The following is a 15,899-nucleotide window of genomic DNA, read 5'->3' as shown; positions in this document are numbered from 1 at the left end:
GTGGGTGCGAAAGGTGCATGGATTAGACAAAGAATCCTCTTATCTAAAAGATTATCAATAAGAGAGGAAAAAGAGAAGAAACTGTGACTGGTACCGGTAGTCTTGGATAGAAGTTTTACAAATGCTATGTTATCCATGCATTGAGTTAGTAAGTGTGGTATTCATGCAACTTGTGTGCACTCGATTATTTCATAAAATATGTGTTATCTCTCATTAGTACAATTATCGAAATTGTGACAGGTACCGATAGTCTTGGATGGAATTTTTACAAATGCTATATGTAATCCCTGCGTTGTGTTAGTAAATGTGGGATTCATGGTAACTTGTGTGCACTCAATTATTTAATAAAATATGTGATATCTCCCATCAGTACAGTTACCAACTAATCTTTTCACCAATGTCTTTGGCTATTTCTTCAGAATTTTTTCTTTAGTTTAGTTTCCCCCACTCTTTTTCTGGGACGAGGTAAGATAGGCGGGGATGTGTTATGTGTGTATCGTGTGGGGGCGGGGGGTGATTTACAACAATATCGTCAAGTACTAACTTTTAAATACTATTTTTCTTTATTAAGATGATTATCGATACTGCAAGGTTGTAATTAAGCTTTATCCATTTGTTGGAACTGAATTTAAACACTCACTCGATAAATAACATCCTGTTATATTGATTTTGTTCGCTGATTTTTGTTCCATTATTGGCTACTTTTCTAGAGTATTTTTTTTCCAATGAGCTGACTTGACACTTAGGACACTTCCAATAAAATGTGTTTTATAGTTAATGTATTACCAGGTGGCAAACTTATATCCCAGTGTACATATTTTATTGGAAGTCCCACCTCTTCCTTACAAACTAAGAAATTATCATTTGCCACATAACGGTTTTCCTACTTTTTCCTTAAACTCTCACACGAAAAAATATATCTTTTGACTATGGTGGGCTCTTATTGGTCGGATTGATTTTACGTGGCAATGTAATAATAAAAGATCGTTTTGTTCTTTGCTTTAGAAAAGACCTTCAAAGAAAGTTAGTAGGCGTTTGGCCATGAAAACCAAATATTTTTCACTTTATTTGAAATTTTGAAGTTGCAGTTGTGTTTGGTTATAATTTTTGCAAAGAATATTTGATTGTTAAATGTACTAAAAGTGAAAAAAATAAAAAATAAAAAGTGAAAACTGTTATTGATAAATATTATTTATTATGGATGTCTATCATGTTATAGATAAATATCATTTATTATGAGAGAAATTAGGGTTTAATAACGTTGAGACCAAGTCAGTTTGCTATTCCCTTTATTGTATTTTCACCACTCAAGATAAATAAAGAATTCTTCTCTTTCTCCACAATATTCTTTTGTTATTTTATTATTTTATAACACGCTATCAGTACGTGACTCTGTTGGGCAAATATTATAAAAAAGATCTAAGGTATGTTTACTTTAAAGCCATTTTAACAGTTATATCAAATTTATTTCTCTACCTCGTGGATGGTTTACTTATGAATCTGTAAAGTTTATATGGTATAGTTATACTCCAGATTTAATTTCACGTGGCCTTGATAACAATTTTAGTTAAAATCATGAAGTGCAAAACTTGATTCAAATATATGAAATCTATGGATAAGTCATAAGTGTGATGAATTAATTAATTAAATATGAATCTTGGTTCCATGCATAACTGGATTCCTTTTTATTATTGTGTAAGCACGATGATGATAATTTCACAATAATACAAGAATGCTGGTTGTGAAGGATTAAGTTCCTATATGTTAGAAATTTTGAAAAGAATTGTTTACTTGTTCTGCAATAAGAATATCAAAAAAAAAAAAAAATGTTTATGACATTTGCCTCGAGTACGAGCAAGATTTGGCAGTTTCAGAGGTAATTTTTGTTATCTATCTGGTAGCTTGTTAAAGGTAAATTTTGTTATTTATTCAGTATCTTGTTAAAAAAGAATATCTAAATTATAAGCATAACTCGATTTGCTCCTGAAATAGCAGTATTCTAAAAGAAATTTTAAGCTATCATAAATATGATACGGTTAAGGCACGTTCAAATGATTATGTCACATTTTCAAAGAATGAGAACTTTTGATAAATGTTACAAATACGGATCCATTCCCAAAAGTGAATGTGATGATATTTAGTAAAGATTACAAATGCGATTAGTTGTGAAGATCACGACTCACCTCTAGAAAAGGTAGAATAATTGAGGAAAAAAAATTGTAAATATTCTATGATTTACTCCCGAAGTAGCAAACTCAGAAATCTGCTCTCGAAGTAGCAAATTTTTGAACTCTACTATTGCCTTTACATTTCCATTTAATTATTGTTTATCTCTGACACCAACAATGTTTAACTAAAATTTCTTTTATAAAACCAATGGTATTTAAGCAATATTGGTAGTACAAAATGAATGATCAAGGGCTCCAAAAGAGATAACAAATTATCTAGAAGGTCATGGCATTAGTAGTGTCCAAACAATATGTGATTATGGAGAATAAATTAAAGGCTCCTGAAGAGCTTATATACTAATATGTAACTCGTTGTAGATTGTAATATACGAAGTTGTTATGATCGAAACACAAGTTGTAATACATCTGAAGTTTACTAAAGTAAATGGCTATCATATTGAAGCTATAAATGATTAGAGGATTAAATATCTTCAAAATTATTGTGGGTAAGAAATATTTGTGTGAAAGGTTACCCTCTTTATTCTCCAAATTGTACTACACAAATATGATAAAATCACATGTCACGGTAAATCAAAAGTTTACTAAAATAAACAACACATGACATGGTAAACTTGACTTTACTTGTATAAATAATTTTATCAGTTGGCACGAGCAATTTGGTCATCTCGATTCAATTATGATGTGAAGATTGAGTATTTGACATTTATTGAAGAACTAGAAGATTCTTCAAGAATTTATTTTTGTTGCTTGTTCTCATGATAAGTTGATTATATTGGCTAGTGTTGAGATTGAATTCCCTAAATTCTGAAAAAATCTAAAACGTGAATATGAGCTCGTTTACTTGTTATGTGATGTCTTAAATAGATGCATCGATAAGACAGTCACATGTGAGTTTATTGTCAACCCGCAGTTTGAGACATGCAAAGTTACTTGCTCAAAATAATTGAGTTGAGAGCACACTTTTCAGATTATGTAATATAGATTGTTCACCTTGTTAATGCTGGTTTATATCCAAGTTGGGTTGGCGTTGAATGCCTCCGATAAATAGCTAAACTATTGCTTATGAGAACAAAGGTTCATGTGTTGGTCTGAAATATGATATATCGCATCCAACATCACTTGTATGCTTCAGACCAATAAATTATGATAAATTCTCTCCTCACAATTGGTTTAGGGTCAGGAACCAGATATTTCCATCTAACAGTTTTTATGTGTGAATGATTAATTAATTTACTATGACGCACAAAGATTGATTCGTCAAAGAAGATGAGATATGTGTTAGTTTTTCTGACATAAGGGGAGAGAATAAGAAGCTAAGAAATATGGTATGATCCTCATTCAAAGATAATTCAAGTCAATTGGTAGAAGCATTTGCTGATCCAAAATTAATTTCTAATTTTCAGCTGCAAAATGCTCCTATTAAATTAATGTCCTTGAAGGACAGAGCCTACAACATGCATGAAGCGTGGTAGATCAATCGGTTCCAAATGAAATAATCCTTGAAAAGGGAGAGGAGCAAGTGATTAAAACGGTCATAATAAGGAGGCAATGTGCTCTCGAAGAGACTGCGACACAACACTTCATGAAACCTCTTAAGAGGTTTAGGTACCTAAAAATAATGAAAGTGATGAGATCTCAATAAGTTATGTCACATTGCGAAACGATATATCTTTGGTACAATATAATGCAATATTGTAAAAGATTGTGAGGATCTGAATTCTATGTCTATAAAGCATGCTAATATAAACATTATTACCAAGTGAAATGACGCATTATGGTAAGCTTCAAGCTTATTGGACCTGCAGTCCAAACAACGAAAAATGTCACGCATTTAACTATTAATGGATATTGTTACTTGACAAATTTTATATGAAAATTCTTGAAGAATTTTAAATGCCTGTAGCATATACAGGTTGTAAAAATCTGTTCATAATTCTCATATGGATTAAATCAAGCCAGGTGAATGTGATTTTATGATAATGAGTATTCATTGACTAAGGGTACACATGACTCTACTATTCTTATGTCTTTATTAGTGTAAATTGATTACTTGAATATTATTCGAACTCTTGAAGAGTTTCGACAAGCAATAGATTAACTGCTGAAAGAAGTTGAAATTAGAAACTTGCATAATTCTTTGGTCATGAAGTGTCATATCTTTATGCAATTGATGCATTTATATATTTTGCTATGACTATGGGGGATTACAGATTTACAGTCATACGATGTTGTTCTACATGACAGTTAAATCATGTAAAGATAACATATGTTTATGAAGCAAGTCAGGAATGCACTTTGAGTGATTTCAACAATATCATATGCCGATGCAACTCCATCCAAAGACCGAAGATGCAGCAACATGATGTGCCGCGAAATTACGGGATATTCGATGCTAATTCCTTAAGCTTGTGTGACTCTTCAAGCACTTTTGTTGTTACTTTTTGTGTATTTATGTCGTTTTGTAGGATAAGATGCCCGGAGAGCATAACGGAGCAAACGAAGCAAAATAGAGCAAAAATAGAACAAGCAGCACTTTCTGGCAGCACTTGCTGCAGCATGTTGTGCATGCAGCACCTGCGAGTAGTACTTGTTGCAGCATGTTGTGCCTGCGAGTAGCACTTGCTGCAGCATGTGCTGCACGCAGGACATTTTTGTCCACAAATTATTCCCATTTTGGAATGTTATAAATACTCTTTTAGGGTTTGTAAAACATATTCTTCGGCCATTTCATACAAGTTTTGGAGACTAGGTTCCTACACCACACTTTGGGGTTGAAGATTTGGTTGAGCATTTCTTAAACCTTTAATTCATTTCTTCAATTCCTTGCTTTGTATTGTATATCTAAGTGTGTAGTATTTATTTTCTTCACTTGAATCTTGTTTATGGAAATATTCTATGATTAAAGTGTTGGATGAAACTCTTGTTTTGCTTATGTATTGAATGATTTTTATTGCTATTGAAGTGGATCTTTGTTGATTTAATTAATCTTGTTCTTTAATGTTTCTTAAGGATTAGCTAACCCTAAGACTTGCCCATTTACTTTGATTGAGCTCGGAAGAGGAAATCTAGGTTGGAAAAGATTAATTAACAAGAATTTGGGTCATTAAACCCATCTAATAACTTGGGCTAGGAATAGAAAAGTTACTTGAGATTCAATTGGTTGTGCTTGATATCACACTCTAAGGCTTGGAAAAGCTTAGAGTGAAATTCATGATTTGGTTGGAAGACTTTCAATGAGATTTTAGAAGTCATTATCTATTAACATAAACCCGCTATTTTAGAAACCATTATCTATTAACATAAACCCGCTCTTAGTTGTAATATCATAAAATATTTTGGATTGTTATTTGAGAGTTCCTTGTATCCATACTTCTGGCCATTGATCATTTTACTTGCTTTCTAGGTTAGTTTACATTTTTGCATTAGTTATAATTTTCTTAAAATCAAAATATTATCAAGTGTTTGGCGTAGCGTAGAAAGTGATAATTCCTTACTTGTTTAAATCGCCTAGTATATTGTTCCCTGTGGGATCGACCCCGACTCATAGTTGGGTAAATTATATTGCATATGACCGTGTACACTTTCTCTTTGAGGAGTGGATTTGGACGTTATCACAACATACACAGCCCAACTAAAGAGAGGATTCATAAAAGAACAAGGCATGTTTCACCAAAGTTGTTCTTCACACACGATCTCCAAAAGAATGGTGATATCAACGTGCAGCAAATTGGTTCAAGTGATAATATAGTTGATTTGTTCACCAAGTCTATACAAACTGCAACTTTCGAGAAGATGGTGCACAAGATTGGAATGCGAAGATTCAAGTTTTGGATTGATGTTCTCATCATGGGGAGTTAATACGCGTTGTGCTCTTTTTCCTCAACCAATGTATTGGCCCAATTGGGTTTTCCTAGTAAGGTTTTTAATAAGACAGCCAAAATGCGTATCATTAGAAATGTGTACTCTTTTTTCCTTCACTAGAATTTTTTCCAAGGGTGAGTGTTATAGATAAATATTATTTATTATGGATGTCTATCATGTTATAGATAAATATCATTTATTATGGATGTCTATCTTTAAGAGAGAAATTAGGGTTTAGTAACTTTGGGACCAAGTTAATTTTCTACTATAAATAGAGATGTTCCCTTCATTGTATTTTCACCCCTCAAGATAAATAAAGAATTATCCTCTTTTCTCTCTCTTTTACTACAATATTCTTTTCTTGCTTTATTGTTTTATAACAAAAACATGTTTTTAGGTGTTTTTCAAATTTTAAGTACAACTTCAAGTTATATTTGAAATTTTCATGGACAAACATTGATTTCCAAATAAAGTGAAAAAGTTTTTCGGAAAAAAGTGAAAAATTCTCATGGCCAAACGGGTCCTAACCTTTTCTAAATTAGCACACTACAAAAATATTGTCTTGCATGTCAAATCAAATAATTTAATTTTACGTATTAAAAGTTAAAATAAAATAGATAATACTTTACCACGGTTAACTGATGAGAATGTATAAACAAAACATATATCTCATATATATATATATATATTAATGTAACTAGTGTTATTTGGCCCGTACTAAGCTTGGGCCCAAACTACATTAAATTTATACTTCGCAACTTTTTTTATTTTTTGTTTTCTTGCTATTCTTTCTTTTCGCATTGTTTTTGTAACATTATATAATTAGTTGCAAAGGAAGCTTGATAATACCTCAAATTTTTTAAAATATTAAATTATATAAAAAAAATTGTAAGTTAAAAACAACATTTTTCTTATAGTATATTTTAGACTTTCTTTTCATTTTCAAACAAATGCATGCACCAAGGCTCTTCTCTTCTTTATTTTAATGAAAGTTTTTTATAGTAAAAGCTTTTGCCTTATGTTGGATTAACTTCATTATTTTTTTCTCAATTAAACATATATTGGATAACTCATTTTTTGCAAAAAAGATTACAATATCTAAGTAATATCGAAAATATTTGATGTTACAAATTATTGTATGATAACGTCAATGAAGTTAACTTATAAATAAAGATAGCATTTAAAATCAAATAATTAAAAGTCTTGATATGGCAAAACACTTTTACAGATGTTCCTTCAAATTAAATCATACTAAAAGAGTTGAAAAGTTAAGGAAATCATTTTTTTTCTTAATTTAATCTTTCTTTTTCCTTAAAAAATGCATATTGAGAAATGATGTACTTTTTTAGTTTTTTTTAATTTAATATACCTTTTTAGGAAATCTATGTTGTAATTTTTTAAACATGTATGGAACTTTAGTATTTCATGTTTAACTTAACCATTTTGTCCTAAATTACACGGAATATTGATTACCCTATCTTTTGCTATAACATTGCAATATCCAAAAATGTGAAAAATCACTTTCATTTGCAATTATTTAGTTTTATTTTTATTTGGAGAGTTAAACTCTAATTTGTTAATTATTTTTTCAAACATTTTTAGTTATATATATAAAAACAATTGTTTAATAACTTTTTTGATTGTCCACAATAAATTTCTTTATAAAAAATATAATTTAAAACAAGCTTAATAACCATTTTCGCATAAAAGAAATACAATAAATTTTTGGATCAATTTTAAATTTTGTTAAATAAATAGGTCTTTTGTGGGGTCACTGTCACATTTTCGGTGACATCATCACTCCTTATAGCATTTAAGAAGCCCATATAACTAATTAAATTTGTTAAAATGGGTGAGAACTTGCAAGATCATTAAGACTTCAAATATGGGTAAAATGGACAAGATTTTTTCTTTAATGAGGACTACAAAAATTGGGTAGCTTTTAAAAAATAAACCATAAGGACAAAAGTAAATTTGAGTTCTTTTATTTTGATCTAAATGCTTGGTTGTCATAAAAAAAAATTAAGGACAAATATAAGTTTGACTTTAGAAAATAAAGTCAAGACGTAAAATTAATTAATGAAAAAATTTAAGATTATATTGGAAACTTTTGTGAGGACTACAAAAGCTCTTAGATTGCCCCTTATATGTAGTGGTAAAATAACGATCCGATGTGTAAATAACTGTTTCATTAAACAGTTCCAACTTTCGTTGATAAAGCAAGAAAAAAGAAAGTAAAAGACCCCACTGATTTTTTTAACTTTTAGAAAATAAAAACTCACATAATTCCTACTTTTAACATCTCTCTACTGCATGGTCTAAATTATTGAGCTTCGACCCCATAATCTTCACCTTTTGATTTGTTTAGTTATTTCCTTTGCTAGTAATTGTCTCCCCAATATCCAAAGAAATTAAACTTGGACCTTACAACGTTTAGTTAATTTTTACAAGTCGCTTAAAAGAGAAAAAAAGAAACTAAAAAAAACTTATTTGAAAAGCTATAGTGTATTTTCTGAATTAGTTAAAGTGGGCTAATTTAGTGAATGATTGGGCTCCATTTGCTTTTCCTTTTTTTTTTTTTTAATTATTTCTTTTTCTCCAAAGGACTCCATTTGCTTAATTATTTACATTATCAAACTGTTTGATGGATTAACGGGAAACATCCTCCCTTTGCAGCTGCATCAATTAATCCTAATATTTGCACTTTGCATCCTTGAAAAAAAATCATAATCTAACAATTGTTACCGGCGTTATGTTTTAGTGCTTTTGATAACCACAAAAAATATCTTACAAAAACACTAAATACAAGTAATGATATTTTTTTCTTTGGCTACAAGTTAATAAATACAAATCGATATATAAATTTCACAAAAAAAGATAGGATATGTTACACTCGTTCAACGAAATTCATTTTCGTTGGGATAAAATAAGTAGATGCAAAGCATAAATAAAGTCCACATAATGAATTAAAGCATTTTTTCCTTTTGAAAACTGAGTAGACTCCAAATCAGATGAAAATTTTAAATGAATTAACAAGATACAAGACAAAAGGCAAGATTATTCTCTTATTCTGTCCTAATAATAGTTTAATTGCCAAATCATGTGTAAGTGCAACTATATTATTATATCTATAACTATGTGCAAACTTTATGCTTCTAAAGGGCCTTTTTAGGAAGAGATAAGGATACAATCAACTAACTAAGACTTAGTTCGTTTATTTAATCAACCTCGTAGACTTTAATTCATTTTGTATTATTAATTATTCAACTTAACAAAAATCAAGATGCTTTATTTCTTTTCACCTTTTAATAATCTTTCGCTACTTTCTTCTGGCTTTTGGGCAGTGTTGGGTAATTTGTTGACACAAGGATACTGCTTTCCTGTGTTTCTTCTAGAATTTTGCTGATTAATTTCAGAAATTAATTGCATTATAATTGTTTAATTATACAAGGCATAATATAATATTCAGTTTTCTTTTTTGGTGCAAAATTAAATATTCAGTTGATTCTCTGCCCAGTGGATAATATGCACACGGCGGATTAGAGTATTTTGAGTTGGACACCACTTCCTTTTATATATTCCTACCTTTTTTTGTTCTCTATTTTTCCTCTTCTTTTTTTTAAGAATATTTTTTTATAATATCGAAATATTATGGGGCTAATCTTTAGGATCATCCGCTACCTTAAAAATCGGGTTACTAGGACTTAATTATCAGGCTCAATCTGCATAGTTCAATGGTCGAAATTGTAACCTAAGTTACGAATCATCAACCTTTGCAATTCAAGTAAGCCGGGCTTAAGGGTCGCTGGGTACACGGTATAAGGTGGGATATTCCAGTATTAACTGAGATTAATTTTGTATCATGTTTGGTAGAAGATAAATTTATATCTTCTATCAAACAAAATATAAAATGAAGTTCATACTTAGAGATGTGATATACCATTCAATCCCATTAACCTTGAAATTATTTTATACCATCTATTATATGGGATAAATTTATCCCAAGATATAATCCTGAGATTATAATACCACGATAATTCTGTCCGCGTACCAAACGACCCCTAACGGTATTATAACTAGGAAAGCATCTTCGTTTAGCCTGGGAGTTGTGATAGTATACTAGTCAGTGTGCATATTTATACATTAAAAATCTATGTTTCAGAAAGATTAAAAAAAACAAATATAACTGATTAATCATTGCAGTGAGGGGACTTACAACTGCTAATTTCTAGAGAGCAAAAAAAAATATTTGGTAAAGCGTCCACGGTAAAAGTTTATCTCCACTCCATGTTTACACCATAACTATAAATGTAAGATGTGCGTATTTTATATACATATTAATTACTGACTTAATTATGGTCAAATAAAACTGTATCCAATTCAAATTAAGTGGTATTTTTATCTTTTTATTTTGTTTCAAAATTAGTGGTGTTTTACATAATCAAGAAGACATCAATGATATTTTCAATTTTACCCTTAATTAAATAACAAAAGTTTTTACATAACCAAAAAACTACTAAGGTTAAATTGCTTGGTTGGATGTAAATAGCACATGCGGGTAAATATTTACCAGGGTCCAGTGTTTCAAAACGTAGGAGATATTTAGGAGTTAGTGATTGATTTTATTTGCGTTGGTATCAAAATTCGAAGTTACAAAACATGGGGGTTACTTTCTATCTAATCACTACAGAAAATGGCAAAGAGATTCTGCTTTAGATTTATCTTTGCTCTTGATCTTACAATACATATGTTTTTCTCAATTTTTTTCTTTTTTCGATGACCGAATATGCTAGTTTAAACTCTTGATATTTCTTCTAAGATGTCTCTGTTTGTGTTGATACAACAGCTGAAAACTCTTCTTCCCTCAAAAATCTTTGTTGTCTAGCAATGAAATCCTCAACAGTTCTCCTGAATTCTTCATTGCTCATTTCACCTTCGGCCGATTTTACACTGTCAGTGACTATAAGTTTCCTGTATCCTATTGTAGCTGACCGGATCAATTCTTTTCTAGGCTTCTCATCATGGGTCTTGGGCATATTAGTAGTAAAGCTGTCTGAATGGCTACAATGAAGTTTCTTTTCTACTAATTGTCTCCGTACCAGAATGCTCTGTTTCCTCGACCTCCTGATCTGTTCACAATAAGGTTGTTCTACAAGAATAATCTGTTTCCTCTGTTTCTTGTTCTGTTCACAGTAAGACCCTTTGTTCATCGAACATTTATGCTTGTACTCATCGTACAAGTCGATTTTAACGTTGTTCGTGGAACCATCTTTAGCAGACGACTGTCTTGATTTCAAGAAGAGGATGATAACAATCACGTTTCCAAGAACAAAGACGAATCTAGGACTAATAAGGGTGACACCAAGACCCTTGAAATACTCGATCGAGAGCTTGAAAGTAAATGGCAATTGAGTGGACGATCTTGAGATTATTACGATAAATATGCATAATTCGATGAATCGGAACAAAGTTGTCACTCTTTCACACTTTTTGTACCTTAGTACAGCGTTTACTTTCTCCACTTTGATGTTGTGGAAATTCAAGGATTCCATTTTATTTCACTTTCCTACTAACAAGTGAAAGAGCAGTATTTGTGGATTGATGGTTTCAAGTATAAGATAATATGGATTGATGGATTTGTAAGTGGGGTTTTCACTCGAAACACAAGTGATTTTGAATCAAGGTACGGTTTTGATCGTGTAGAAGTTTTAGGTGATTATGCTCATGTTAAAGAGAAAAGTGTTGAAAGAAGATGAAGAAAGAGACTAGTTATGTTTTGCTTTAAAATTGTGGGGATTTTAGAGGCAACATTGAGTTATTTCTATTTCAATTATATTCGAAGAGTGGGTTTGATAGTCAACCACCCACTCTTCTTCTAATACTAGATGTTGATGCCTAATATGAGCTAACGATAAACAAAATATTAGTATGACAATATTTTCATTCGAAGAAGTACGTACAAGAAATTATTTGGTTTCATTTCATCTCAAAGTTTTTGTTCCGTTGAAATCTTTACATTCTACTGGTCCTAACTAAAACTTTAGTAGTATAATTTAATAAAGTAACATAACTTATTATTTTTTAATTATGAGAACATTCATTTCTTAAGTTGTAAAGCACTAAGAATCTAACATTCTCTCTGTTTTTTTACTATCGCTTACTGCTATAAATTTATTAGGTTTGCAAAGATATATATTTGCTTCTTAGATTGAATTGTATTTTATACAATAACCGTGAATCATTATACATTATTCTCCTAAAGATCAATCATTTCTTATTCACCATTCACAAATAAAAATTAGAAAGTTCAGCACATAATTCAAATGCGTAATTTATCTCGACAGATACTGTCACGACCCGTCTAGAGGGCCGCGACGAGCGCCCGGTGCTAGCCCACCCGGGCACCCCTTATCATACATTTACTCTTACGTCTAGGTGAGCCACATGATTAACATACATTTCTATTCATCAATCATACTAGTTCCATTGGACGACAATGCCTTTATATCATCATTGGCATCTATGCCACATCAATGTACATGAGCCGACACGACTATCAAAATGATGTACAAAATATAGGCCGACAAGGCCAGACATATCTAACCGTATACACATGACTACGAGCCTCTAAGGAGAGTATAACATATCACATAAGCGGGACAGGACCCCGCTATGCCCATAATTATGTACACAAAAGGATTAATACCCAAAAGCTATGACTCCAAATGAAATGGAGCTCTGCTATGTAATCTCTGAGAAAGCAGCTATGGATCAAGTCTTTCTCCCTGTGCACCTGCGGGCATGACGCAGCGTCCACAAACAAAAGGACGTCAGTACGAGGAATGTACTGAGTATATAAAGCATGATCAATATCAGTATAGAAGCATAATGAGCAGTCATGAGAAATAGCACAAGATGGGGAACGGTAATATCATCGTCATAGGCACTTACTTACCTTACATAGGAACTTTCCATTTCTAATGCGTATTTGTGTACATACTCTTATTCGTAGTCGCATCATATTCGCATTCATTCTCATTTCTATATCATATACATCATCATATCGTATACATCATCATAGCATATACATAGTGTTTACATAGCTTACCCGACCATGCAGGATCGGTGTTTCATACGTACTTGGCCAACCAAGGCTCAAGGTTACTCATACCTGGCCCTACCAAGGCTTCAGGGTTACATCTACCTGGCCCTATAAAGGCGTCAGGGTTATCCGTACCATCTGCAGAAGTGTGCGCGCGTTGCATAGTCATATACATACTTACTTACATATCTTACCCGGCCTCATAAGCTCGGGGTTCTATAATGGTCATACATAGATACATATACATAATAGCTCATAAGCATCTTTACTTTTAGCATCACTATCATCATTGTCATTACCATTGTCATCGATATCATTATTACTATTATCGTCATTCATCACATATATCTCTATGGGCTTACTCGTCAAACGATAAATTTAGTACATGCGTAGCGCATCAAGAATCGTGAGCTTACAAGCTAGGAAGATTAAATCGTCTGAAAGATATCATAGTCTTACAAAAGATTTAGACGTTTGGCCAAAGAACCATGCCTTATGAAAGAAGGGTTAGCCTTACATACCTTTCCGTTTGACTATTTATCGCTTGTATGTTCCCCTTCAACGATCGTGTTTCTACCTTCATTAAAGTCATACTATCATTAGAATCGATAGCTAGCATATATGACTAAAACTAGAGGAAATCGGACAGCATCTCCTTTACTTATACGACATCCCCCCATAACGTATATCAACTCTCAAACGTCATTAATGCATTCACAATATCGCAACAATAGCCTTTAATCATCTACATTGTCCATATTCTCAATTCACATAATTTCGTTCATTCATATACAAAGTCTATTCCATGCTCTCAATGTCATTTATAACATGATTATAATCATAATGTATCAAGAATCATACATCAATCCAAACATCTTCTCAAAGGTGGCACTATTTCCTCATTCATGACCCATTTCCTATTTCTTCATATAATCCAAGTGTTTCAGCTTTCAAGTACCTTAAACAACAAGGATATGTCATAAAACTTACCTTAGATGGTATAGGAATGAACCTTGAGTGCAAACACTTCACTTGAGAAAAACCCTAGTTTCACCTTCACTTGGATTTCTTGCTTTAGATGAACTTTAATGGGTTCCTTACGCTTGATTCACTTAACTTGATGTAGTTGATCATTAATGTCACACCCCTTTTTAACCCCGGAGAGTTAAAGTAGAAGTATGACGTATTGGAGATTCCTGTTTTTTGTTTATTTGTTTTAAGGAGTCGCCACCTAATTATTTATGGTGAATTAGGACACCTAAAATTTATTAAAGTTAAGTTTAAGGTCTACGAAACTTAAGATTCTAGGTAAGGGTTCAATTAGTCTAAAGGGAAGGTATTAAGCACCCTTTAAGACCCATTAACAATGGTTAACCGACCGGACTTTGATTAGTTAGGCTAGGTGTAAATATAGTATTAAAAAAAAAAGTAGCTTTGTAAGTATGACTAGAGTTATAGATAGACATGTAAGAATGCTATTTAAAATAAGACTTGTAAAAAATAATAATAATTTGTATAAAAGAGTACTCTTAATGCTATTTTGAAATAGCACTTATGAATGTTGTTAAGATTTTAAACGAAAGTATAAATGTATTGTTTAAAATAATACTTGTGGAAAACATAATAATTTGCGTAAAAGAAGATTTTAAATGTTAAATGATATTTAAAGATATTGCTAAGTCCCTAAATGAAATAAAAAAAATATAGTAATGTTATTCAAAAATAAGATTTGTAGAAAAAAAGTTTAGTTATAAATGAACTAACGAAAGCGTGAGGTCATGCAACGTTTTATAAAATACTCGAAATAACCCAAAGGCTAGGTATCAATTGATTTTAGCGATTTAGAAATATCTTGAATGACCAGAGAAGAAAGGTGAATAACTGATGTAAATTTGAAAATAACTTTGTAAGCAGATTCTTCTCTTGATTCATTTAGGCACTCAGCGAAAATGTAGGCTTCAAAGCTTTGAAAACTCTTTTTTTTCTTTTAATGCACTAAAAATTCCATTAAAGTATTTCCATTATTATACTGAGATAACGTCCCATTTTGCTTATCCGATATTTGACTCCCTTAGAGTCATAGAAGGAGTTAACTATATTGAAATAATGTCCTAAATTAACCCCCACTAAATTAAACATTCCAGAGTGGTCAAATAATCACGCATAAGACACACAAAATTAACTAAGCAAAGTGTATGCTATGCAGCAGCCATTCTCGCCTTCTCCCTTCTTCCTACTGCTTCCGCCCGGATGGTTTTTAAAGGGGAGAAGGAGAGACGCGAATAAGAAGTTTTGTCTCAATCATCACATATCCCGAATGTTTTTATGGAGAACCCAAGACACGGAGTGGAGAGATGAAATTGCTTTCTTCTATCGGCGAAATCGAGTCTCATTTGAGACTCTTCACAGCTCCCGGATGTCATGCAAAAGAAGAAACCAAAAAAGAGAAGAAAAATTAGAGTCACTTATCCATAATTTGTAAGACATAATTTCATAATAAATGGTAAAGGAGATAATACAGTAAAAGAGTCACTTATCCATAGTATGTGGAATCGAATGCTAAATACAGAATTCAACATCATTCGCAAGGGGTAGCAATTAGCAACTGAACATTTTAACATTGCATAACCCTCGAGCGTATGCGAAGAAGTACTTTCATTTGTATTGAAGCCTAGAATGAGATCTAATCACTTAGTTCACGTGTTTATACTGAGTTACGCAGTCAGTGAAAAAAAAACACTGAACAA

General features: G+C 31.8%; 1 protein-coding gene across 1 annotated transcript; it reads right to left on the bottom strand.

Moving 5' to 3' along the window:
* Nucleotides 1–10,864: 10,864 nt before the first annotated feature.
* LOC132644722 (uncharacterized) lies at nt 10,865–11,602 on the bottom strand. The gene has a single exon (XM_060361327.1). The coding sequence runs from the start codon at nt 11,600–11,602 to the stop codon at nt 10,865–10,867; it is 738 nt and encodes a 245-aa protein (XP_060217310.1).
* Between the last annotated feature and the right edge of the window lie 4,297 nt (nt 11,603–15,899).

This window comes from Lycium barbarum, chromosome 6, assembly GCF_019175385.1.
Source record: "Lycium barbarum isolate Lr01 chromosome 6, ASM1917538v2, whole genome shotgun sequence".
NCBI lineage: Eukaryota > Viridiplantae > Streptophyta > Magnoliopsida > Solanales > Solanaceae > Lycium > Lycium barbarum.
This window is presented reverse-complemented; position numbering and strand designations above follow the sequence as displayed.